This window comes from Muscardinus avellanarius (assembly GCF_963383645.1).
Source record: "Muscardinus avellanarius genome assembly, chromosome: 3".
In the NCBI taxonomy this organism is placed as follows: domain Eukaryota; kingdom Metazoa; phylum Chordata; class Mammalia; order Rodentia; family Gliridae; genus Muscardinus; species Muscardinus avellanarius.
In genome coordinates this window covers 137563483-137588211 of record NC_137788.1, presented here as the reverse complement: position 1 = coordinate 137588211, position 24729 = coordinate 137563483, and the positions used below count along the sequence as shown (strand labels likewise).

At 38.5% G+C, this 24729-nt stretch overlaps 1 protein-coding gene across 1 annotated transcript in view; it reads right to left on the bottom strand.

Annotated features, from left to right (window-relative positions):
• Positions 1 to 117: 117 nt before the first annotated feature.
• The window catches only part of ARIH1 (ariadne RBR E3 ubiquitin protein ligase 1), a gene marked incomplete at both ends in the record, with an annotated part of 100469 nt that continues 75857 nt past the window's right edge, over positions 118 to 24729 (bottom strand). Inside the window, 5 exons of the mRNA XM_080691992.1 lie at positions 118 to 202; positions 1715 to 1827; positions 3467 to 3727; positions 17875 to 17932; positions 22347 to 22477. Coding sequence (XP_080548118.1) covers positions 118 to 202; positions 1715 to 1827; positions 3467 to 3727; positions 17875 to 17932; positions 22347 to 22477 — 648 coding nt within the window. The remainder of the gene's footprint in view (positions 203 to 1714; positions 1828 to 3466; positions 3728 to 17874; positions 17933 to 22346; positions 22478 to 24729) is intronic.

The following is a 24729-nucleotide window of genomic DNA, read 5'->3' as shown; positions in this document are numbered from 1 at the left end:
CAGCGGTGTCAGAATAGGCTTAGTGCCTCCTTGTTTGTGTTTGTGTTTGTTTTGTTTTAATTGCATGAGCACTCTAGATGGTAAAGTTTTCAGAGTTCATTTTATGCAGGGCCATTCTCAGTCCTCAATGTACTCCCACAGATCTTTTTCATAGCCTTCATGCACATGCTGTAACAAAACCCTTCGTCGACTCTCACAGTATCTGTAATTAAAAAGAAAAAAATTTGTCAGCCTCCAATAATTTTTTAAAGAGAGGCACTTTTAAAATTTTGGTACAGGGTCTGAGTTGCAGAAGGCCTCGCTAAGTTGCTGAGGCTGGCCATGGACCTGCGATTCTCCTAAGTATTAGGATTTAAATAAAGGCATGCATCACCACACCCAGCTACCAAGAAGTTTTTAACAGGCATTTTTAGATTTACAACAGACACATCAAATTGTTTCTAACATCAAGAGTATATATTTATATGTTTTGCAGTACTGGGGGTGGAATCCAGGGACATTCTACCTCCCAGGTATACATCCAGCCCTATTCTATTCTTTATTTTGAAACCGGGTCTCACTGAGTTGCAAAGGACAATAAGTAGATGAGGCTGTTTGCAAACCGTGATCCTCCTGTCTCAGGCTCTCAAGATGCTGGCATTATAAGCCTGCACCACCATACCCGGCTAAGAGTATTTTTTTTTTTAAGCCATGGTTTCCAGTCCTAGAAATTAACTTTAGAGCCATAAAGTTTTAGGCCTTTTAATGAGCCTTTGAAATCATGACTCAATCCCATAGTCCTATAATAAGTAAATGGTTTCAGAAAGAAGAAATTTCACGGTTATTTATTCACACCACTAAAATTTCTGTTAACTATAAAAATTCTATAAACATAGTGTAGTAGCTATAATTGGCTAAGGGAAGTAAAAATATTAAAACTAAAATTTCAAGTCTTCCAAATGCCCAGTTTTCCTGCTACTATTAAAAAGTGATTAGCATTTCCAGGAGAAAAATATGGGAGAAAAAGCTTTGTGTTAAGAAATCAAACATTTTGCATCCTTAAGACATGTCCTATCTTTGAAGTATCATCTATCTACTCCTATGACAAAGTATCTCTCTCTTTAGAGACACAAAAACCTAATAAAAAGTCTAAAACGTGACTTTGCATAGCTCACTTGTCAATAGCTGTGACTCAGGTTCCAAGAAAAATAACAATATCCTGTTATAATCTTAATGGCCATTTGTCCCTTTTAAGCTTTCTTCCTTACAGGGTAGCAATTGAATACTTAAGCTGAAGTGAAGTAGAATTAACCAGTATAATAAAAGGCAGAATCTCTCTCCTATGTACTTCACCAGTACTATTTATCTACAACTCACCCAATGGATATAGCAATCTTTGAGAAATAGGACAATGGCTTAATTACTGGTTATGTTAAAGACAGTTTCACCTTTAAGGAATTTAGGATCTCCACTGGCAGAATTTTTTTTTTTTTTTTTGTACTGGAGATGAAACCCTGGAGCATTCTACCTCCAAGTTACATCCCCAGCCCTATTTTTTTATTCTGTATTTTGAAAAAGAGTCGCACTGAGTTGCAGAGGGCCACACTAAGTAGCTGAGGCTGTCTGCGAACAGATATCCTTCTGTCTCAGCCTCCCAAATGCTGGGATTACAAATATGCGCCACCACGCCTGGCTCCACTGGCAGAAATTCTGCCCAAACCTAGTAACATCTCACCTGTACTTATCTTGTACTTTCTGCTTTATATCCTGCAGCGAATCTTGAGAAATATCTCGCTCGAGGTACCCCGAAAGCACCTCTGTGGCATTCTCTAGATCTGCTTGGTTATTCTGCAAGAAAAATACATAAAAATTTTTAGCTTCAAAATAAAGTTTAAAAATAAACAATTTTGGCTTGTTCGTTGACTATGAACAGCTCTCAACACTGATACTAAATTTTTTTGTTTATTTGTGGTACTGGGGATAGAACCCAGAGGCATTCTACTTTTGAGCTATACCTCCAGACTTATTCCTTATTCTGAAACAGGGTCTCAATGACTTGTAAAGGGCCCCACTATGTAGCTGAACTACCACTCTCTTGTCTCAGCCTCCCAAACGCTGGGATTACAAGCGTGCGCCACCACGCCCGGCTGATACTATAATTTTTGTTAGGGGTTTAACTTTTTTGTTAAATTTGTTATGTCTTCCACCTATAACAATTATTCTTTCTTTTGCAAAACAATTTTTAAAATGTTAAAAGACTTAAAGACTCGCCTACTACCTCTAGAAGAATATGGAGAAAAATCTAAAAGGATGGACGTCTTCTGGAAGAGCTATGGTTTGTTAAAAACTCCCAGGGAAACGTCCCCATTCTATATGCTCACATCTGGCTACAGCTATTTCACATACCTGGATACACTTATTTCAAGAGAACAATGTACAGAACACTAAAATTCTACTCTACTACCCTGGCCACAGATCGGTATGTTGTTCATCCCATCTGCTGGGACGAAAAACTGTCTACTCATCTTTGAATAATATTTTAATAATCAAATTAATTACATATTAATTTCCTTTTGGGGGAGTACGGGGATTGAACCCTGGAACATTCTACCTCTGAATTATACACCAAGCCTTTTTTATTTTTTGTTTTAAAACAAGGTCTTGCTAGATTGCTATTGGTCTCGGTAGGTTTCTGAGTCTGGCTTTGAACCTGTGATCCTATATCAGCATATCAATTAATAGGGATTATAGGTGTGTGCCACCACACTGGGCTTCATGAATTAAAATGAAACTCTTGAAAAACCTTTACTACTAAAATCCTCCCTTTTAACCATCACTATTCCACCAAAGGTAACCACCATATTCTAATACCAGAGGCTAATCTTGTCCAAATAATGGACAAGATTATTAATGAGAATTTATGAGCTTTTAATGAGAATTTATGAACGCCAGAAACTATGTAAGAAATGTACATGGATTGACTCACTTAAAACTTCATAATATTCTAGAAAGGAAATATCCCCATTTTAAAATACAGAAATAAGCCGGGTGTGGTGGCACACGCTTGTATTCCTAGCACTTGGGAGGCTCTCAGCAACTCAGTGAGAGCCTGTTTCCAAAAAATATATAAAATAGATCTGGGAGTATAACAGAGAGGTATAAAGCCCCTGGGTTCCACCCACAGTAGCACCAAAAAACCAAACATACAAAAAATCCCAGAAGTAAGATGTTACCAATTAGCTCCAAATCAAGGGCTGATTTCAGAGCCTGCACATGCAATTACTAGCTTGCTAAACTACATCAATTTGAATGTAATAAAAAAAGGGGGGGGGATACTTCTCATATCTTCCTAATAAGTACTGTTTATCCACATTTTATGAACAGACAGGAACTTTTAAAACTCTATATACCTTATCTATGAGAACAAAGTAGTCCCACTGATACAAGGTGGGCTTTTTCTTTTTCCCCATCCAGGAACTATCCCTACCTCAAAGATAATGGACTGGTTATTCTTTTTGAGGTAGAAAGCGAAGACATAAGTGTACATGAGTGTGGCACGACACTGGCAGAGGACATCAACTGCTTTCTTCAGGAACTGCACCTCAATCCAGGACATGTTGTGCTGTTGCATCTCCTCCATTTTCTGCTTTACCTGAGCATATAGTTTGTGCTCAAAGCGTAGACTCTGCATGTGGTTCATATAGCGATTACAGTAGAACAGGTACCTCTGCAGGGCTGCCCTAGATCGCTGACCCATTAAGAAAAATAAAGATCATATAATTATAACATGTATTCTACACAAAAGCTAATTATCAATGTATATAATCTAGTGATCCCACATCTGGTTATGCAGCCAAAAGAAGTAAGTCATTATGGTGAAGAAATATTTGCACTTCCGTGTTTGTTTCAGCATTTTTCACAATAGCCAAGGCATAAATTAACCTAAGTGTCCATCAATGAATAAATGGATAAATAAAACGTGTGTGTGTGTGTGTGTGTGTACACATGCATGCAATGAAATACCACTCAACTTTAAAAAAGAAGAAAATTCTATCCACAGTGACAACATGAATGAACCTAGAAGACATTATGCAGAGAAAGACAATACTGTATGATATCACATATCTGTAGAATTGAAAAAAATATGAACTCACAGAAGTAGAGAGTAGAATGACAGTTATCAGACTGTAGGGTGGGAAGGGATAATTACTGATCAATGGGTACAGTTTCAGAACAGGAGGACTAAGTTTTTTTTTTTTTTTTGAGGTACTGGGGATTGAACCCAGGGGCATTCTACCTCTGAACGACACCCCCAGACCTATTTTTTATTCTTTATTTTGAAACAGGGTCTCATTAAGTTGCAGAGGGCTTAAGTAGCTAAGGTGGGCCAGGAACCTGCAATCCTCCTGTCTCTACCTCCCAAATACAGGGATTACAAGCATGCACCACCATGCTGGGCTATGGACTAAGTTTTTTCTTTTTTTTGCAGTACTGGGGATGGATCCCAGGGGCATTCTACCTCTGAGCTACACCCCTAGCCCTATTTTTTAGTCTGTTTATGTTTGAAACAGGGTCTCACTGAGTTGCGAAGGGCCTCACTATGTAGTAGATGAGGATGCCTGTGAACCACGATCCTCTGGTCTCTGCCTCACGAATGCTGGGATTACAAGCGTGCGCCACCACGCCCTGCATGTGGACTAAGTTTTGACATGTATTGCAAAGGAAGAAAACTATAGTCAATAATAATGTTACTATATATTTAATATAACAATAAATTTTGAATGTCTCAAAATAAAATGATAGGTAAGGCAGGGGATAGAAATGCTAATTATCTTAACCATTCTGCATTGTATACAATATGTCAAAACATCACATTGTACTGATAAGTGTATACAATCATGATTTCTTAACTACAAAAAATAATTAACAAGTTTATATATTTACTGATAATACAGTATAATAATTAAGGTTAAAATTAAGAACAGACATATACTGCTATCTTTGTTAATCTTGCTTTGAATGCTTTACTGCATTCTCAATATAGCAGATGCAAACTACATGTTAAAATTAAAAAAAAAAAAAAGGTCAGTTTTTCAGTGCTGAATATTCACATCTGTGGTTAGTGGTTCCTAAACCAGACAGTCGTGATAAACATTTTGATCATTACAAAAAAAAAGTCTATTAGATAGTACTGTTCCACAGTATGGAATTAGATAGATGTAAAACAAATCAGGTGTAGGATTCAAATGCCAGGCCTTGTACATGCTAGGCAGTGCTCTCCAAATAAGCTACAAACCTAGCCATAGGAGCAGAAATATTTTTGACCCGGTTGTGGTGGCACACACTTGTAATCCCAGCATTTGGGAGCTGAGACAGGAGGATTCAGGTTCACGAACAGTCTCAGCTACAACTTAGTGAGGCCCTTTGCAACTCAGTGGAACCCTGTTTCAAAATAAAAATAATTAAGAAATAGGGCTGGGTGTGTAGCTCGGAGGTAGATTGCCCCTAGGTTCCATCCCCAGTACCTCAAGGGGGGGGGATATATATATATTAAAAAAAAACTTTTTTGGGGGTGGTACTGGGGGTGGAACCCAGAGGCTTTCTACCTCCAGGCTATACTCCCAGACCCATTTTCTATTTTATTTGGAAACGATCTCACTGAGTTGCTGAGAACCTCACTAAATAGCTGAGGCTGGCTTTGAACCTGCGTGATCCTCCTGTCTTAGCCTCCCAAGCGCAGGGATTACAAGCGTGCGCCACCACGCCCGGCTAAAAGTAGAAATATTTTTAAGGAAAAATCTATAGAGGCAACCAAACATTATATAGCTCCTATAATCAACTAAGTATTCTATGTCCTGCCCCTATCAACCACCATTATGTCTGAATCTGACCAACTTTCTAAAATCAACCAGTAGTTTCAGAAACAAGAACAGAAGAAGCTATTAAATGACAGCATAGAGTCGCAATATGTAAGATCCATGAGGTGAGGAATTCTACAGGATAAAATGTCCCAGTATTTTCAACAAACAGCAAAAAAGAGAAGCAAAAAGGGTGTATGTAATAGAAAGATCTATCGATGATTAAAGGAGCCTGGAGAAATACCAATCAAATTTTAACTATAGAATAAAATTTATTACATAGCTGGAGACATGATCATCAGATAGTTGATACTAACAACGCACTGCTTTAAAATTATATACATATTTATGTTTAATATTAACACAGACATTAATTCTGAATCACATTATTGGGCAATCACATGATTCTATATTTTATGCATTATACTGAAGCACCTCAGAAAACAAAAGCCAAGCTAGACGTGGTGGTGTACACCTGTAATTCCAGTACTTAGGAGGCTGAGTCAGGATAATCACATGTTCAAGGACAGATTCAGCAAATACAATGACTCTCAACCTAAGTGTTACAGTTGTGAATGGTTGGTATTGTGGACTCTTTCTTTACTCAACTAAAATTTGTTGATTAGGAAGATTAAAACTAATAGGCAGCTTGAGCAGCCTTAACAAGTCTTTATTACAAAATCAGTAGGAAAATAGAGAAGAAAAAGAAAAAACAGCATGCTGGCACACATAGTGGAGACACCAAAAATGGAACTCTTGACCCCTTTTTGGGACCCCAGCCTTTAAGATTTTGTATTAGTATCTCCTTATCAGTGTTACCAAGGCAATGGGATAGTAACTAATTTTTTAGCGAGGTGATGCCTCTTTGCCTCCACACAGTACACTTACTAAATGCAGGGGTTGATAATCTTATTTCCACCTCTACTGTATGAGGCTATATTGGTTGCTCATCAACTATGGGTGGTTTGAAGCATCCCAAGAGTTTACCTTTCCCATACTCAGGACAGGTCACAAAGGGGAAAAGTTAAACAGAGGCACTGAATGCCTCTACATATTTTTAGGGCCAAAGGCTTCAATTGTCACTAAGACTTTTAAGGCTAAAGAACTTCATTTAATTTCCTTTACATCCTTACTATAGGTTAATTATTAGAACAAAGGGTGTGTGTGTGGGGGGGGACTCTGCATTGTAACAGCTGCTGCCCTTCCCTGCCTGAGTGCCAGAACAGTACCCAGGCTCTGACTGCTTTTTACATATTGGAAACTAACACCAGAGCAATTTTCCAATACTAGCACACTAACAAGACCCTTTTTCAAAATAAAAATAAAATACAGCTAGGGGTGTAGCTCAGAGATGGAATGCCCCTGGAATCCATTCCTAGTACAAGAAAATAAAACATTCAAAAGCCACATTATTTCAAGAGTCTGGTGGGTAGCAAAGGTTTAATGAATTTGGAAATTATGCAAATTTGAAAATATATGTGGAAAACAATGTGTGTGTGTGTGCATGCACATGTGTTACTGAGGCCTTCTACCTCTGAGCTATACTCCCAAACTTATTTTCTTATTTGAAAACAGGGTCCTGATAAATTACTTACGAGCCTTACTAAATTGCTGAGGTTAGCTTTGAATCTACAATCTTCCTATCTCAGCTTCCCAAGTACTGGGATTACAAGCATATGCCACCATGCCCGCTGCAAACTTTTCAAATTGCCAAAATAGAATGGAAAACCTGAACTATTATATTGAAATATATGTTAGAAGATGTGGTTTAATATGACCAGTAATTTTGTTGTTGGGTACTAGAGACTGAAGCAACAGGCATCCGAACACTCCCAAGCTACATCCCTAGCCATATTTTATTTTTAATTTGAAGACCATCTTGCTAGAGTCTTACTATTTATTGAGGCTGTCCTTGAATCTTTGAACATCCTGTTTAGCCTTCCAAGTACTGGAATTACAAGTTACTCTGACCAAAAATTCTGAAAAAGCTTCTCACTAAAGTTCAATAGGAAAGAAGAAAACTTTTACTGCAAGTAAGGCAAACTTTCAAATCAAATGCCAGACTCTGGGAAGAGAAAAGCAATCAGTGACCTGAAGCTTTTGCCAGCCTCAGCTACTTAGGCTCTCAGCAACTTAGTGAGACCCTGTTTCTAAATAAAGTATAAAATAAAACAGGTCTTAGAGTATAGCCCAGAGATAGAAAAGCCCCTGGGTTCCATCCCCCAGTACCACAAAAAGAGAGAGAGAGAGAGAGAGAGAGAGAGAGAGAGAGAGAGAGAGAGAGAGAGAGAGAGAGAGAGAGAGAGAGAGAGAAAGAGAGAGAAAAGAAAGAAAAAAAGCCCTCAAATATCCCAAACCTAATGCTGAGAATAAGAGTAGATGAGCTTAAGTATGCCAGCCAAATCCATCTGCCACCTCCCCTTTTTCTATGGTACTGGGGATTGAACCCAGGTACATTCTACTGCCAAGCTACATCACTAACCCTATTTTTATTCTTCATTTTGAAATAGGGTTTAACTAAATTGCGGAGGGCCTCACTAAGTAGCTGAGGCTATTTGTGAACCTGCAATCTTCCTTCACAGCCTCCCAATTACTGGGAGTGCCACCCAGTATGTGTGTGCCACCATGCCTGGCTATCACCCCTGGGAGTGCCACCCAGTATGTGTGTGCCACCATGCCTGGCTATCAATCCTTTTTTTTTTTTTTAAATAAAATTTATCTGGAACACTATTACACATATTAACTTAAGTCTATGTCTGCCCCCATATTACAAGGAGAGAGAGAGAGAGAGAGAGAGAGAGAGAGAGAGAGAGTGTGTCAAGAAATCACAATAGTGAATATTAAGTCTATGAAGATGTACTGTTTGGCCATTCACAGAAAAAGTGTGTTATGCTGGCCGTGGTGGTACACGCTTGTAATGCCCATGCTTGGGAGGCTGAGACAGGAGGACTGTGCAGGTTCAAAGCCAGGCTCTCTGGCTTAAGAGATCCTGTTTCCAAATAAAATATAAAATAGGTCTGGGAGTATATCCCAGAGATAGAAGTCCCCTGGGTTCCATCCCTACTACCACCAAAAAAAAAAAAAAAAAAGAAAAAAAAAAAGAAAAAGAAAAAGAGAGAAAAGTGTGTTGACTTCCTAGTCTAGAAATTCAAATACCTATCACTGCCAGCTCTGTGGGATAACTTTTGCCTTTCCTTTTTTCCTCCCCTTCTTTCTTTCTTTCTTTCTTTGTGGAACTGGGGATTGAACTCAGGGGCATTGCATTGTACCTCTGAGCTACAACCCAAGACTTTTTGTATTTTTTGTTTTGAAACAAGATCTCACTAGGTTGCTGAGGTTCTCACTACACATTACTGAGGATGCCCTCAAACCTTTGATTGTCCTGTCTCAGGCTCTCAAGTAATGGGATTATAGGAGTGGACCACAACTCCTGGCAACAACTTTCTACAATACATCTTTTAAAGGTATTCAAAGTACCATAGAGGATTTATGCACCGTATGCCAAACTTCTAGTACGTTTTAAAATTAGGATTCTTGGGACTTCTGTGAAGATGGCGACTGAGAAAAGCAGTGTTTAAGAGTCCTGATAACACTTGATATCTATTGCCACAAAATCAGCACTTTTCATTGCCAGAAAACACTATCAGCAGAGAAATAAAAAAATGTAAACACAAGGGACAGAGAAAAAGAAGTCTAGAAGAACAACAACCAGAGACCAGAAAAGAAACCAGCCCGCAATGCGGCGGTGGAGCCCCGCCAGCCCCATCTTCCCTCACAGCACCAGGCTCCAGAGAAGAAAGGTAAACAAGGAGCTGAAGTAAGCAGCAGCGGATCATTCGGGTGTCATTCAGCAGTTCTTCCAGCGCAAAGAACATCTTAAAACTTCCAGTGGACAAGATCATCATGCCTTCCAGGGACTCAGAATGGAACTCAAAACCAGAAAAGAAATACTCCAGCCTCATGGCTGAGGGCGTGACAGTGGCTCCATATTGCCAGCAGCGGCAGCGAGTTCACCAGCTTGCGACCTACAAATAGGTGCGAACTGTAAGTGAAATTGCGGGTCCTACAGGAGAAATCCCAGCACTGCATGCCCAGGGACTTGTGCAGCTTTGATAATCTCCCTCAATCTGAAATTTTACAGACCAAACCAGTGAAGGAGTAGCAGTGGCAGAGAAACCACACACTAGTTGCAGCTCCCTGTGGGAAAATGCCCATCCTAGCACCCCCACGGGCTCCTGCAGCCTCAATTAACTCCCTGGGTCTGAGACTTTACAATACAACCCAGTAAAGGAGTAGTGGCAGCTGAGATTACCACAAACTCCAGATTCAGAGCACCCTAAGTGAAGTTGTGGTGACCCAGAGAAGAACCCAGAGAAGGCACAAACTTCTGAAATCATGGGAAAGAGGAACAACAATAGAGCAATGAATGCCCACAAACCCATAATATCAGAACCTGATAATACAGAAATTCAGAGATCTCCAGAAGATCAAATCATGAATATAACTGTAGATATAATACAGGACTTTCGAAAAGAATTTAGAGAGAGTCTAAAAGAAATAAAGGATGCAATCAATGAAGTAAAGGCATCAATTCAAACTATAAACAATTGATTAGACCACATGGAGAATAGAATCTCCTAGAAGATGATCACTCCAAAAACGAATGTGTAATTTATAACTTAGAAAAAAATTAGACAGCAGGAATCTAACACTGAAGAAATATGGGCCCATTTTAAGAGAGCTAACCTAAGAATAATCAGAATAGAGGAGGGAAAAGAAGGTAAAACTAAAGGGATCAATAATCTCTTCAAAGAAATAATAGAAGAAAAAATTCCAAACATTGAGCAAGAGGTTAATACACAGGTCCAGGAAACTTAGAGAACTCCCTTTAGACAGGATCAGAGAAAAGGTTCCCCACGCCACATAATTGTCGAAATGACCAATGTAGAAGCCAAGCAGAGAATCTTAAAGGCAACAAAAACAAAAGGCCAAGTGACATTCAGAGGCAAACCAATTAGAATCACTCCAGACTTCCCAAACCAAGTCATGAGAGCCAGAAGGGCTTGGAGTAACATATTCCAAACTCTGAAAGAAAACAACTTCCAGCACTTCCTACCCAGCACAACTATCTATTAAATTTGATGGGGAAATAAGAAGCTTCCATGACAAACAGAAACTGAAGGAATTTATGTCTTCAAAACCAGCGCTAGAGAAAATACTCAAAGAGATTAACCACAAAGAAGAAATAGGTAATACACACCAGAACCAGAGAAACAAGATTTCCCATCAAGCAGACAACTAAGCAAAGAAAAATAAACAGTATTTCAAACAGAAATAAAATTTTAACATGTTAGGAATTAAAAGTTATACCTCAATAATCACACTAAATGTAAATGGCCTCAATTCCCCAATAAGAAGACATAAAGTGGCAAAATGGATTAAAAACAAGAATTCATCCATCTGCTGCTTACAAGAAACACACTTTACAAGATAGTAACAAATTCAAGGTAAAGGGCTGGAGCAAGTTAATTCATGTTAAGTAGCCATCCTAACAAATATGAAGTAGTATTTCACTATAGTTTTTATTTGTATTTCCATAATGATTAGTTATTTTATTATAATAATGAGTGATATTCATGTGTTTATTGGTCATATAGAAATCTTTGGAGATTTATTACCTATTTTAGTCTTTTACCTATTTCTAAAGTTTTTTTTTTTTTTTTTTTTTTTGGTGGCATTAGGGGGCTTTCTACCTCTGGGCTATACTCCTAGAACTATTTTGTATTTTATTTGGAAACAGGGTCTCACTAAGTTGCTGAGAGCCTCAATTAGTAGCTGAGGCTGGCTTCGAACCTGTGTGATCCTCCTGTCTCAGTCTCCCAAGCACTGGGATTACAAGCATGCACCACCACGCCCAGCTCTATTTCTAAATTGTATTGTTTGCTTTTATTGTTACTAATTTTTATTAGTAACAATAAAATTTCTATTTGGAATATTAATATACCTTCAGATATAGTATTTGAAAACATTTTATCCCATTCTATCAGTAATTTTTAATTGTTTGCATTGTCTTTGGATGTACAATATTTTTTTATTTTTTATGAAGTTTGTTTATTCTTTTGTTGCCTGTGCCTATGGAATCATATCTAAGAAATCACTGCCAATTTCAATGTTGTAAAGTTTTATGACCCTGGTTTTCTTCTAAAAGTCTTAAGATTTACATTTAGGTCTTTTATCTATTTTGAGTTAATATTTGTGTATGGTGTTAGGTAAGGTCCACTTTTATGCCTTTTCATGTAATTGTTATTTTTCAACAATATTTAGAAAAAAGATTATTATCCACCAAATGTTCTTGGAAACCTTGCCAAAAATAACTTGACCATATATGGAAGAATTTATTTCCAGGCTTTATTTTACTCCACTGGTTTATATATCTGCCTTTATAGCAGTACTACACTGTTTTGATTATTGTTTTATAAGGTTTGAAATCAGAAATTGTACATCTTCTAGCTGTGTTCTTTTTAGAGATTGTTTTGGGTGTTTATATAGTTCATATTAGGATAATTTTTTTCTGAAAATAAATGAGTAAATGTATAAAAAATAAAATAAAGTTAAAAAAAAGTTGGAATTGAACACCAAAAAAAAAAAAAAAAATGCAATCACTTTGGAAATCAGTATGGAAAATCCTCAGAAGAAGGCAAACAAACTTACCATATGACCCAGCAATAACACCTTTGGGTATCTACCAAAAAGAATGAAAATCAAAACACCAAACTAATGCATGAACAACCATGTTCATAGATGCAGAATTCACCATTGCCAAACTGGAACCAGCCAAAATGTCCTTCAACAGATGAGTGGATTACAAAACTCTGGGATGTGTACACAATGGAATTTGCCCAGCCATAAAGGAGAACAAAATTATGGCATTTGCTGTGAAATGTCACAAAACATAAGAAATCAGATGCTTTCCCTAATGTGCAAAAACTAGGGAGAAATGGGTAACAAGAGGAACTCTAGATGAAGAGATCCTATACAGGAGCAATTAAAGTGACTTATCTGAGGGGATGGGAGGGATGACGAGGGAAATTCTTTAAAGCAAATGATGTACTTAAACCAACATATCAAAGTTAATCAGGAAACCAAGCATGGGAAGGAGGGAAGGGAAGGGTAGGGGTTAGGGACTAGGTAAGGGCTGATTGGGTGATATGTGAATGTATATCTCAAGTTTTTTTATCCTATTAAGAAGTATGACAATGCACCAATAAAAATTTATTAAAAAAAAAAGATCAGGAGTCTTAGTAAATACAGCATGAGAATACAGACAGTGGGAAAGATGAAAAAATCAAGATAGGCATCCAATGGTGTGCTCTATCCTCAGAGTGCATGGGAGTAAATAAAGACCACGTATGAAATTATTCCCTGTACTCCAACAAGATCAGAAGATTGGAGTTTAGTTCAACAGTTTCGTTTTGTTAGTGGTACTAGGGCTTGAACATGGGCATTCTATGTCCAACCTACATCCCCAGCCCTATTTTTTTATTCTTTATTTTGAAACAGAGTCTCATTAAGTTGCAGAGGACCTCACTAGGTAGCTTGAGGGTGGTGGCAAACCTGTGATCCTCCTGTCTCAGACTCCCAAGTACTGGGATTACAAGCATGCATCACCATGCCCAGCTCAACATAAATTAACTACAATAAATACATCCTATCTTCTACAATCTAAAGATTAAAAATTAGCTTATTTTATGTGATATTGGGGACTGAAACCTGGGGCATTCTTCAGCCCCCCCCCCCTTATATATAGCAGTACTGAAGGTGGAACCCAGGGGCATTCTACCTCCAAGGTACATCCCTAAGCCCCATTTTTTTTTTTTTTTCCCTATTTCTGAAACCTTCTCATCAAGTTCTGGAGTGCTTCACTAAGTAGTTGAGGCTGTGAACATGCGATCCTCCTGTCTCAGCCTCCCAAGTACTGGGATTACTAGTGTGTGCCACTATGCCAAGCTTATTTTCAGCTCTTTTTACTTGGATTTGGAAACAGGGTCTAAGATCTCATTAGGTTGCTGTGGCTGGCCTCAAACCTGTGATCCTGCTGTTTCAGCTCACCAAGTACTGGGATTACTTCCATGCCTGGCAGAAATTAGTTTAAAAGTTATGCACAGTTCGGGGTGTGGTGGTGCATGCTTGTAATCCCAGCACTTGGGAGGCTGAGACAGGAGGATCGCACAGGTTGGAAACCAGCCTCAGCTACTGAGTGATGCTTTCAGCAACTTAGTGAAACCCTGTTTCCAAATAGAGTATCAAATAGCCCTGAGGTAGAAAAAGCCCTTGGATTCCACCCCCAGTTACCCCCGCCACACACATACACAGTTATGCACAGTAACCAGCCCTAAGTGCAGATTTCAGAAAGAGATTCTACCAACACCCAAGTGACAAGGTAATGTCAGGGATAATCCATATACTTCCTCTGTTGGTGCTATATTTGCAATGTAGAGCACAGGTTTGAGGACAGCCTCAACAAGTAGTAAGACTCCTCAACCTAGTAAGACCCTGTTTCCAGATAAGAAATAAAGTCAGGCTGGTGGTGTAGCTAGAAGGTAGAATGCCTCCGAGTTCAATTCCTAGTGCCACACACAAAAAAATATGGCATATTGTGAAATAATTAAAAGTGGCACCAACATTATTACAACTAGGCCAGGCTAATGAGAAAGATAAATAATAAATGAATACAACAATAATAAATATTGGGCAAATAAAGTTCTGATGCACTGTAGAAATGAATGCTTTGCAGTAGCTGAAACAAAAAAAATTACCAGAGGAGGTTATCTCGTGACACCTGGTAGAACAGTAACACCAAGTTTTTACAAAGCCAGCCATATAGCAATCTATCAATAGTAACGCTTGTAATCTCAGCACTTGGGAGGCTGAGACGGAAGGATCATGGTTTGCAGGCAGCCTCAGCTTCTTAGTGAGGCCCTTTGCAACTCAGTGAGACCCTGTTTCAAATACGCCAGGCATGGGGGCATCTAATCCCAGCATCCAGGAGGCTAAGACCACAGTTTGCTGACAGCCTCAGCTACTTAACAAGGCCCTTCACAACTCAATGAGACTGCTTCAAAAAATAAAAAGAATAAAAATTAGGGATGAGGGTGTAGCTTGGAGGTAGACTGCCCTTGGATTTCATTCCCGGTACTGCAAAAGAAATAAAAAGAAAAGAAAAGAAAGAAAGAATAGGGCTGGGAGTGTAGTTTGAAGGCAGAATGCCCTGGGTTCCATCCCCAGTACTGAAGGGGAGGAAAAAAAAAAAAAAAAAAAAAAAAAAAAAAAGTAGCTATATCAGCAAACAGTACATCTGACAAATTAATATTGAATTTCACAGATTTGTAGTTTTCTTGGTTTGGTTGCATAGTTATCTAAGAGTATACAAGTTGAGAGATGGTTTAATATGTTTATTCATATTTAAGTAATGGTGCATGCTTATAATCCCAGGACTTGAGAGGCTGAGGCAGGAGGGTAATGGGTTTGAGGCCAAGCTCAGCAAGACCTGTTTCAAAATAAAAAAATAAAAGGGCTGGAATTAGACCTGGGCATGGTGGTGCAGTTTATAATCGCAGATTTTGGGAGGCTGACACAGGAGGATCAAGGTTTGCTAACAGCCTCAGCTATTTAGTGAGGCCTTTTACAACACAGTGAAACCATGTTTCAAAATAAAGAACAAAACACTGGGCATGGTGGCACATGTCTGTAATTCCCAAGTTTGGGAGGCGGAGACAGGAAGATCATGCAGATTTGAAGCCAGCTGCGGTGGCTTAAGAGACCCTGTTTCCAAATAAAAAGTATAAAAATAGGTCTGGGAGTGTAGCCCGGAGGTAGAAGGGTTTCCAAGAACCCCAGTACCACCCCCCCCCAAAAATAAGGTTGGGGTGTAGCTCAGAGGTTGAATGTCCCTGGGTTCCATCCCCAGTACTGCCCCAAAAAACAAACAAACAAACAAACAAAAAACCAGACTGGGGTTCTTAGGTAGAATGTCCTGTGTTCAATCTCTAGTATCAAATAAGGGAGGGTGTTCCTGGGGATATTTTCCCCTATACAAGGACTTAAAATAGTGGGCAGGCATGGTAGTGCGTGCCTGTAATTCCAATACTTGAGAGGCAGAGGCAGGAGGATTTCAAGTTCAAGGACTGCCTCAGGAATGACTTCTCAGCAACCTATAAAGAACCTGTTTCAAAAACAAAAATAACAAGATCCGAGTGTGTCACTCAGAAGTTGAGCACACATGGATTCAATCTCCAGTATAAAAAACAAGAGCCAGGTATGGTGGCACATGCTTGTAACCTCAGCATTTGGGAGGCTGAGACGGGAAGATCCTGGTTTGTGGGCAATCTCAGCTACTTATTGAGGTCCTTTGCAACTCAGTAAGACCCTGTTTCAAAATAAAGAATAAAAAATAGGGCTGGGGGAAGCCAGGGGTTTTGGCACACTCTTGTAATCCCAGCATTGGGGAGGCTGAGACAAAAGGATCACGGTTCACAGACAGCCTCAGCTACTTAGTGAGACCCTGTTTCAGAATTTAAAAAATCGAGCTGGAGGTGTTACTCAGAGGTGGAATGCCCCTCTGGGTTCCATCTCCAGTACCCCCCCCAAAAAAAAAAGTCTGGGGGGTTTAGCTTGAAGGTAGAATGCTAGAGTTCAAACCCCAGTACAAAAATAAATTAAAAAAAAATAAAAGAAAAATGAAAAAAAAAAAAGAAAAAAAAAAGAGGCAGGCGTGGCAGGGCAGCACATACTTGTAATCCCAGTACTTGAAGGGCAAGACAGGAAGATCAGCTTCAGCAACTTAAGACCATCAGCAAGTTAATGAGACCATTTCAATATAAAAAATATCTGGCTGGGGGTGTAGCTCAGAGATAGAATTTCCCTGAGTTCAATCTTCAGTATCACAAAAAACAAGAAGCCAGGTGTGGTAGCATGTGCTTATAATTCCAATATTTGGGAGGCTGAGACAAAGGAGTACAGGTTCGCAGCCAGCCTCAGCAACTTAGTGAGGCCCTCCGCAACTTAGACCCTATTTCAAAATAAAGAATAAAAAATAGGGCTGGAGGTGTAGTTCAGAGACAGAATGTCCCTGAGTCCCATCCTCAGTACCAAAAAGGAAAATTGTGAAAGGTTGTGAAACACTCTATTTATAATTACAAAAGACATAGTATTTTATATTGAATAATATGACAGATTCGATTTTATATATACTTTATATTTATGTTACTTTTTATTTTAAAGTAAGATACAAACCATGTTTTGGTTATCTCTTGGCTGTTATGACCACTTAAAAACAATATTTTTAGGGAAACTGGGAGATGACAGATGAATGTAAGAACTATTAAATTTGAGGGTTCTAAAATTATAACAGAATTTTCAGACTGAAAAGAACTCAAAGTAATATAAAATCTAGTGTTTGAAACCCTTGAATAATAGTGGGTTTCCCTATCTAGTAAGTGTTTTCTCAACTCCTTAGATAATCAATTCCAAATCAACTACAATCCTAAGAACTTGATATAGAACAAAGTAAAAACAAATTAGAAATTAACATAAGGGTCATTTAGCAATGGCATTCTATATGCTCCTTCTGAGTGAGTAGGAGGTAAACGTGAGTTGAAACCAATGATACCCGAAATTAGATTAATTAAGACAAAAAAACCAAGACTGTTCTTAAGCATTTTGGTTAAGGTTCCCTTTTCTTTTTTTTCTTTGTGACACTAGTGCTGAACCAAGAGGCACTCTACCTCCAAGCTACCCCCAGCCCCCCATTTTGTTTTGAAACAGGGTCTCACATATTGCTGAGGTTCACCTTGAACCTCCTGTCTCAGCTTCCCACGTACTTAGAATTACAGGCATGTGCCACCTAGCCTGACTTAATATTTCCTTGGTAAACGCTTGGTGTTTACTGGAGTGTCTTTTCTTTGAAATTATTCCCTAATGAATGAATATACAACGTGTATTTCTACTTAATTTCTACCCTAATAATAAATGTACTTACCTCCTGTGCATCTCTTGCTGCCTTTGCATCATCCTCATTATAGCGGTTACAGTTGTACCTTAAAGCAAATTAAGAGGATTCCTTAAAGCCACACATCAATGAAAAGGAAAAAAAAAGAAAGAAAAAAAGAAAAAAAACCCACCAAATTTTAACCTAGATTATCCAAAACCAATGTTTTTTTACAACAGATAAACTGAGATTTTGATATACACAGGCATCTACTGTCATGAGAAAATTATTAGGCTGAAAGGAATTAAAGGGTTGTTGAATCTAATAAATGCCTACTGTTTAAATCCTCTCTAAAATACTGGATCAATTTCTACCTAGTAATGGGAAGGTCCCCACCTTCTAAGACAGTGTAATCCCTATCAGCTCACTTATAATTCTCTTGGTTTTCCAGAGTTACTCACCTTATCCGTCCTATTAAGCTAAAGAGAAGCAATAGCTGACAGCCTATTCTAGTAATGGACACTTTGCTATATGTGCTTTACACGCTGTTGAAGTTGTCACTGAAAACTGAATGATTCACAACATGTATGGAAGGGAGAAACACTCCTAGAGAAATCAGCTAAGAGTACAGATGTGATTAAGCTTAGTCATCAATCTCTTTTATGGGAATCTACATTCTAAGTGCTAACTATCATACATTGGCTAAAGACTTTAAATGTACTATTACCGGTGTGTGTGTGTGTGTGTGTGTGTGTGTGTGTGTGTCCCTAAGGATTAAATCCAGGGGCATCCTACTTCTAAGTTATGTTCCTAGTCCCCCCAACACAAACACACGTGTGTGCGCGTATGTATGTATGTGTTCATGCATGTATGTGTGTATGTATTTTGTGGTACGAGGGATTGAGCCCATTCTACGTCCAAGCTATATTCTCAGCCCGATTTTTTATTCTTTATTTTGAAATACAGTCTCATTAAGTTGTGGAGGGCCTCACTAAATAGTTGAGGCTGGCTGTGAACCTTAGATCCTCCTGTCTCCCAAGTACTGGGTGCGCCACCCAGGTTAGCCCTTTTTATTTTGAATAAGAATCTTGCTAAGTTGTAATCACCCTGTCTAAGCCTCCCACTTACTAGGATTACAGGTAGGTGCCACGATGCCTGGCTCTACTATCACGTTAATCCCCTCAAGACACCTTATAAAATATGTATTAGTATCCTCACTGAACAGATAAATACATTTAGAAAGGAAAAAGTAATATACCAATTAAACTTATACCTGCCTACCAAATGAGTAGACAGTACTAATCTTAAGCAGTGAGCATACTGTTCACATGCTATTCCATGTCTCTAAAATCTTTTATTTCCTTTGGGGGAAGGTAACAGATTGAATCCAGGGGTGTTCTACCTCCAAACTACATTCCCCTTTTTATTGTTTATTGTGAAACTGTTTCTCGCTTCAAACCTGTACTCCTCACGTCTCAGCCTCCTCAGTACTGTTACTACATATGTGTACCACCAGCTCAACTGTATTAAAGGCTCAACAGCAACCTTTCTATACCTAAAGTAAATTTTCTCTTTTAACCCTCCATCCTTCCCCCTTTTCCCTTTTTGTGGTACTGGGGATAAAACCCAAGGACATTCTAATTCTGAGCTACGCCCTAGCCATATTTTATTTTTAATCTGGAAAAAGGGCCTTGCTAAGGTGCAGGGAGAAGTATGAAGCCGCCGAGGCTGGCTATGAACCTATGATCCTCCCAGCCTCCCAAGTGAAAGACTTAAAACTCATGTGTACTTCTAAATTAAATAACAGTACCATTTCAAAGGCTGCTTTAATAATTCTGAGGCATTTGAAGATATGAATAGAACAGCATAGCATAATTCACTTGCAATCTTAGCATGGAAGCAGTATTTCATACTCCCTGGTCTAAAAATGATTCATTCTTCTATAACCATCATCTGCTTTGTATCCTTTCTGATTTTATTGCAACTCTTAAAATCTGAGACAGAGATATCATCACACAAATCGATGTCTTTCTCAACACCCCCCCCCCCATTCACTAGTCCTGTTTACAAAATCACAGGATGAATTTAGTTTCTGGCACTCCAATCCTTCAGCTTGCCTTATTAAATCTAGCGATGCCATCTGGCTAAAACTCAAGTATTCTCTCTCTCTCACTTTTTTTTCCTCCCCCAGTACTGGGACTTGAACCCAGGGTCATTCTACCTCGTAGCTACATGCCCAGCCCATTTTTTATTCTTAATTTTCAAACAGGGTCTCACAAAGTTGCAGAGGGCCTCACAAAGTAAGGTTGGCCACGAACCTGTGATCCTCTCTTAGCCTCCCAAGCACTGGGATTATAAGCATGTCACCACGCCCAGCTCAAACCCTAAAAATTGTTCCTTGAGATTGACAATGGCATTTGTTTATTTCCACATAACCAATTGATTTTTGTCTCAGAATTAATTTCAGAGAAGAAATCCCTATTACTATTCCTCTAACTAATGCAACTAGTGAACGATCCAATGAAACTAAAAAACTTGTCAATGGCTTAATTCACTTATTCCTCATCTTGTCTTGAACCCGCCATCTGTCTTTTCCCTACTATCACTCACTAGAAAGAGCAAGAATTATGAGACAATGTATGGAAAGTACATAATAGTTAATCTTATCCAAAAAGTGATTTTAACCATGTCAGTCCACTTAAAAACCTATGTGATAACATGTAAATTACTTAAAGCCCCATTCTATTTCCTAACTTTTCCTATTCTCCACAATTTACCAGGCCACAAATTCAAATATCAACAGGAGAGGCAGGTAACATGAATTAGAAAACTGAGCCATTTGCATATTGTAACATTCAAACATTTTCAAGCATTCTATCTCTGGGTTACACCCCCAGCCTGATTTTATTCTTTATTTTTAGACAGGGTCTCACAAGTTGCTGAGGCTGATTGTCAACCTGCAATTCTCTTGTCTCAGTTTCCCAAGTACTGAGAATACAAACTTGTACCACTACACCTCGCTTAAACATTTATCAGGAAATATGCTAGTTCAGTTTTTGCAAAACTCAAAGTATCCTTAATCTAACTTGTACTTTGCCAAATAAAAAATATGCATGCAACAAACACATCTATCACTATTATAAGAAAAACAATGGTACCATGTGATAAAATCAGCACGGTCTATGAGGGTTATATGCATCCAAGAATTCAACCAATTACAGATAGAAAATCTACACTGACCATGCGAAGACACTTTTTATCATTATTTCCTAGTTAATACAGCTACTATTTAGATAGCAATCAGTTTATATGCAAATACTGCACTACAACATATAAGAGTTTGGTTCCAACCTTTGATACCAAGTGATATCCATACACACAACTAAAATTAACCTTCAGCCTTGAGGAAACTTATCAAACTGAAAAATACAGGTCCACCTAAAGGATTGCTACCCAGCTTTAGATGTTAGGTGCCAAACAGGGACGTAGACTTTCCTAAAAGAAACTTAAAATACAAACTTTCATTGGGCAATTTTCTAATTTTTGTTTTTATTTTTATTTTTTTGATAGTGAAGATTAAATCCAGGGGGGCATTCTACCTCTGAGCTACACCCTGAGCCTAATTGTTTTATTCTTTACTTTGTTGCTGTCCATGAACTGCGATCCTCCTGTCTCAGCCTCCCAAATGCTGGGATTACAAGCATGTGCCACTATGCCCGGCTAATTTTCCAATTTTCTTTCTTTTCTTTTCTCTCCTTCCTTCCTTCCTCTTTCTTCTTTCTTCTCTCCTCTCTCTTTCTGTGGTACTGGGGATGAAACCCGGCTAATTTTCCAATTTTCTTTCTTTTCTTTTCTCTCCTTCCTTCCTCTTTCTTCTTTCTTCTCTCCTCTCTCTTTCTGTGGTACTGGGGATGAAACCCAGGGGCATTCTACCTCCAAGCTACACTCTCAGTCCTATTTTTTATTCTTTACCTTGAAACAGGGCCTCACTAAGTTGAAAAGGGCCTCACTAAGTAGCTGAGGGTGAACTGTGACCCTCCTGTCTCAGCCTCCTAAATGCTGGGATTACAAACGTGCACCACCACGCCCGGCTAATTTTCCAATTTTTAAAAGTTTGGTATAACATATTTATCGAATGGTGTCTGTGACGAGAATACACCAGCAGGTTGAGTTTTTTCCAACAGTGACAGTTTACAACTACTGCCTAGAGAGACATATTAGTCAATGTACCTAAAAATATATGTACTTTTCACATTACTCTACCTTTGTTCATGCTGTTCCTCTCAGCCTACTTTTACTTCCTACAGTTTTTTCAGTGAATGAACTCACAATCTTTTTAAAAAGTTCAAGCATTACCTCCTCTCTGTGGGTATTCTGCATATACTTCTCTTGTAACATTGATCTTACACTATTTACTTAGCTACAAAATTAAAGAGTAATATTACTGAGGTAGAGATATTATTCCCAATATGTGGTATATATCACATACTTATGTGAACATATTCTTACATTCCCCAACCTACCAGGCAGATCCATGTGGTTCCCAAGGGCCAAGACACACCCAGCAAAACTCTGCTTTACAGTTCTGGTTACGACAGACCATGTGATTACAACCGCCATCCTTCTCAATTGTGACATGGCATTTGGGACATTCCTATGAAGAGAAACTATAAAGTTGGCGTCAATGCTACACTAAGTTGTATTACTATCATTGAGGAGAAACCAGCTCTAAATTGTATTTACTTATTGAACATTATATATATTTGATACTATCAAAACATGTAATAAGCACTATTAAAATGAGTAAAATAAGTCATTACTGGCTTTTAAGATATACAACAATTTAAGGAATTTTGTAAGTTGGGGTTGAAATACAAATATTTTAACAAATTTAATCCTATACACAGTAACAGCTTTATGAAAGGTAAAATATTTTATTCATATAAATATAATCACTAATGTCACCTAAAACTAATGAGTACTTCCTATATCCCATGCACTTTTCTAAATGCTTTATATAAATCACCTTCTATCTTTATAATTTTTATTCCCATTTGTCAGATGATTAAACTATGGGAGAGAAAAAAATCAGTTCTTGGGAGCTGGGCATGGTGGTGCACGCTTGTAATCCCAGTACTTGGGAGGCTGAGACAGGAGTATCTCAGTTTGTGGACAGCGTCAGCTACTTGTGGGACACTCAGCAACTTAGTGAGAGCCTGTTTCAAAATAAAGAATTTAAAAATAGGGGTGGGGTTTTAGCTCGGAGGTAGAATGCCCCTGGGTTCAATTCCCATCACCACAAAATAAAATAAAATAAATAAATAAATAAATAAACAACTAAATAAATAAACTGCTCTTGGTCATACAGGTAGGACACTTGGCAGCCATACCCAAGCAATCTGGCTTCAAGAATTAGGCAAAAAAGATGTCAGGCACTGATTGGTAAATTCAGACTGAATTTCCTTACTCTGTCTGGGTATAATGCAGGTTTGAATTCTTTTCATTGTGGCTCATTAACAACTAATGTTACAGAGAACATGTTAGACTGTTGTTTCTAAGCCCCCTGCCTCCCTTCCTTTCCTCCCACCCTCCCTCTTTCTTGTGTGGTACTGGGACTGAATCCAGGGGCATTCTACCTCCAAGCTACACTCCTAGCCCCATTTTATTTATTTTAAAACAGGCTCTCATTAAATTGCTGAGGCTGGCCTTGAATCTTTAGTTCTCCTGTCTCAACCTCCCAAGTAGTAGGGATTACAGGGGAGTACTGGCATACCCAGCTCATTTCTTAGTCATTATTAAGCTTTTGCTTCTGAAAATTCTACCTCATATTTTATTAGAACTATAAGTAAGATGAAAAGCTTGGTTTTATTGAACCCCTACAAAAGAGGTTTTCTATTATTTGGGTAATTTGGCTTTTGTGAAACAAACTGCAGTGCCAGTTAAACTATATTTTCTTTTTTTTTTTTTTTGGTGGTGGTACTGACTTCCAGAGGCTTTCTACCTCCGGGCTATACTCTCAGACCCATTTTATATTTTATTTGGAAACAGGGTCTCACTAAGTTGCTGAGAGTCTCACTAAGTAGCTGAGGCTGGCTTCAAAACTGTGTGATCCTCCTATCTCCGCCTCCCAAGCGCGGGGATTACAAGTGTGCGACACCACGCCTGGCTATATTCATTTTATATAGCTAACATGGCTTTTTTTTTTTTTTTTTTTTTTTGTAGAACTGGGGATTGAACTCAGGGGTATTCTACCTAAATTACACCCCTGGCCGGCCTTCCTATCTTGGTATTGAGGATGAGGATTTAACCTAGGGGCAATCTCTTTGAGGTAACACCCTCAAACCCTTTAAAACAGTCTCGGTAATTTGCTGAGGATGGCCTTGAGCCGGTGTGTGTCACTGTACTCAGTGTGGCAATGTTTACTATATGTTTTAAGTAAAAAATCATAGTTTTAAGCTCTCAAAACAATAGTGTTCCACAGATAATACTTCAAAAGTCTTTTAAGTGGCTGAGCCCATAGTGGCATATGCATGTGGTCCTGGCGCTTGAGACTGAGACAGGAGGATCGAGGCCAGTGAAAATCTGTAGCAACAAACAAACAAAAACTTTTAAGATAAAAACCCTTTAGTTTTATCTCAAAACTATTAAAAACAATATCCAAGCTTATACTGCCTGGTTTAAACTTCTTGGAAGCTTGTATTTCTCCCAATGTAGAAATGCTAATATTTAATCAAACAACTTAGTGAAAATATAACTGTCTTTTTCCAAATGCTCATTGTGTGGGGCATATTAAAGGATCCTGAAGCATTAATAAATATTTCTTCATTTTCAAAACAAAATATGTAATAGCGTGTGTGTGTGTGTGTTGGGGAGGGAGGTGCTGGAATTGAATCAGGGGTATTTTAC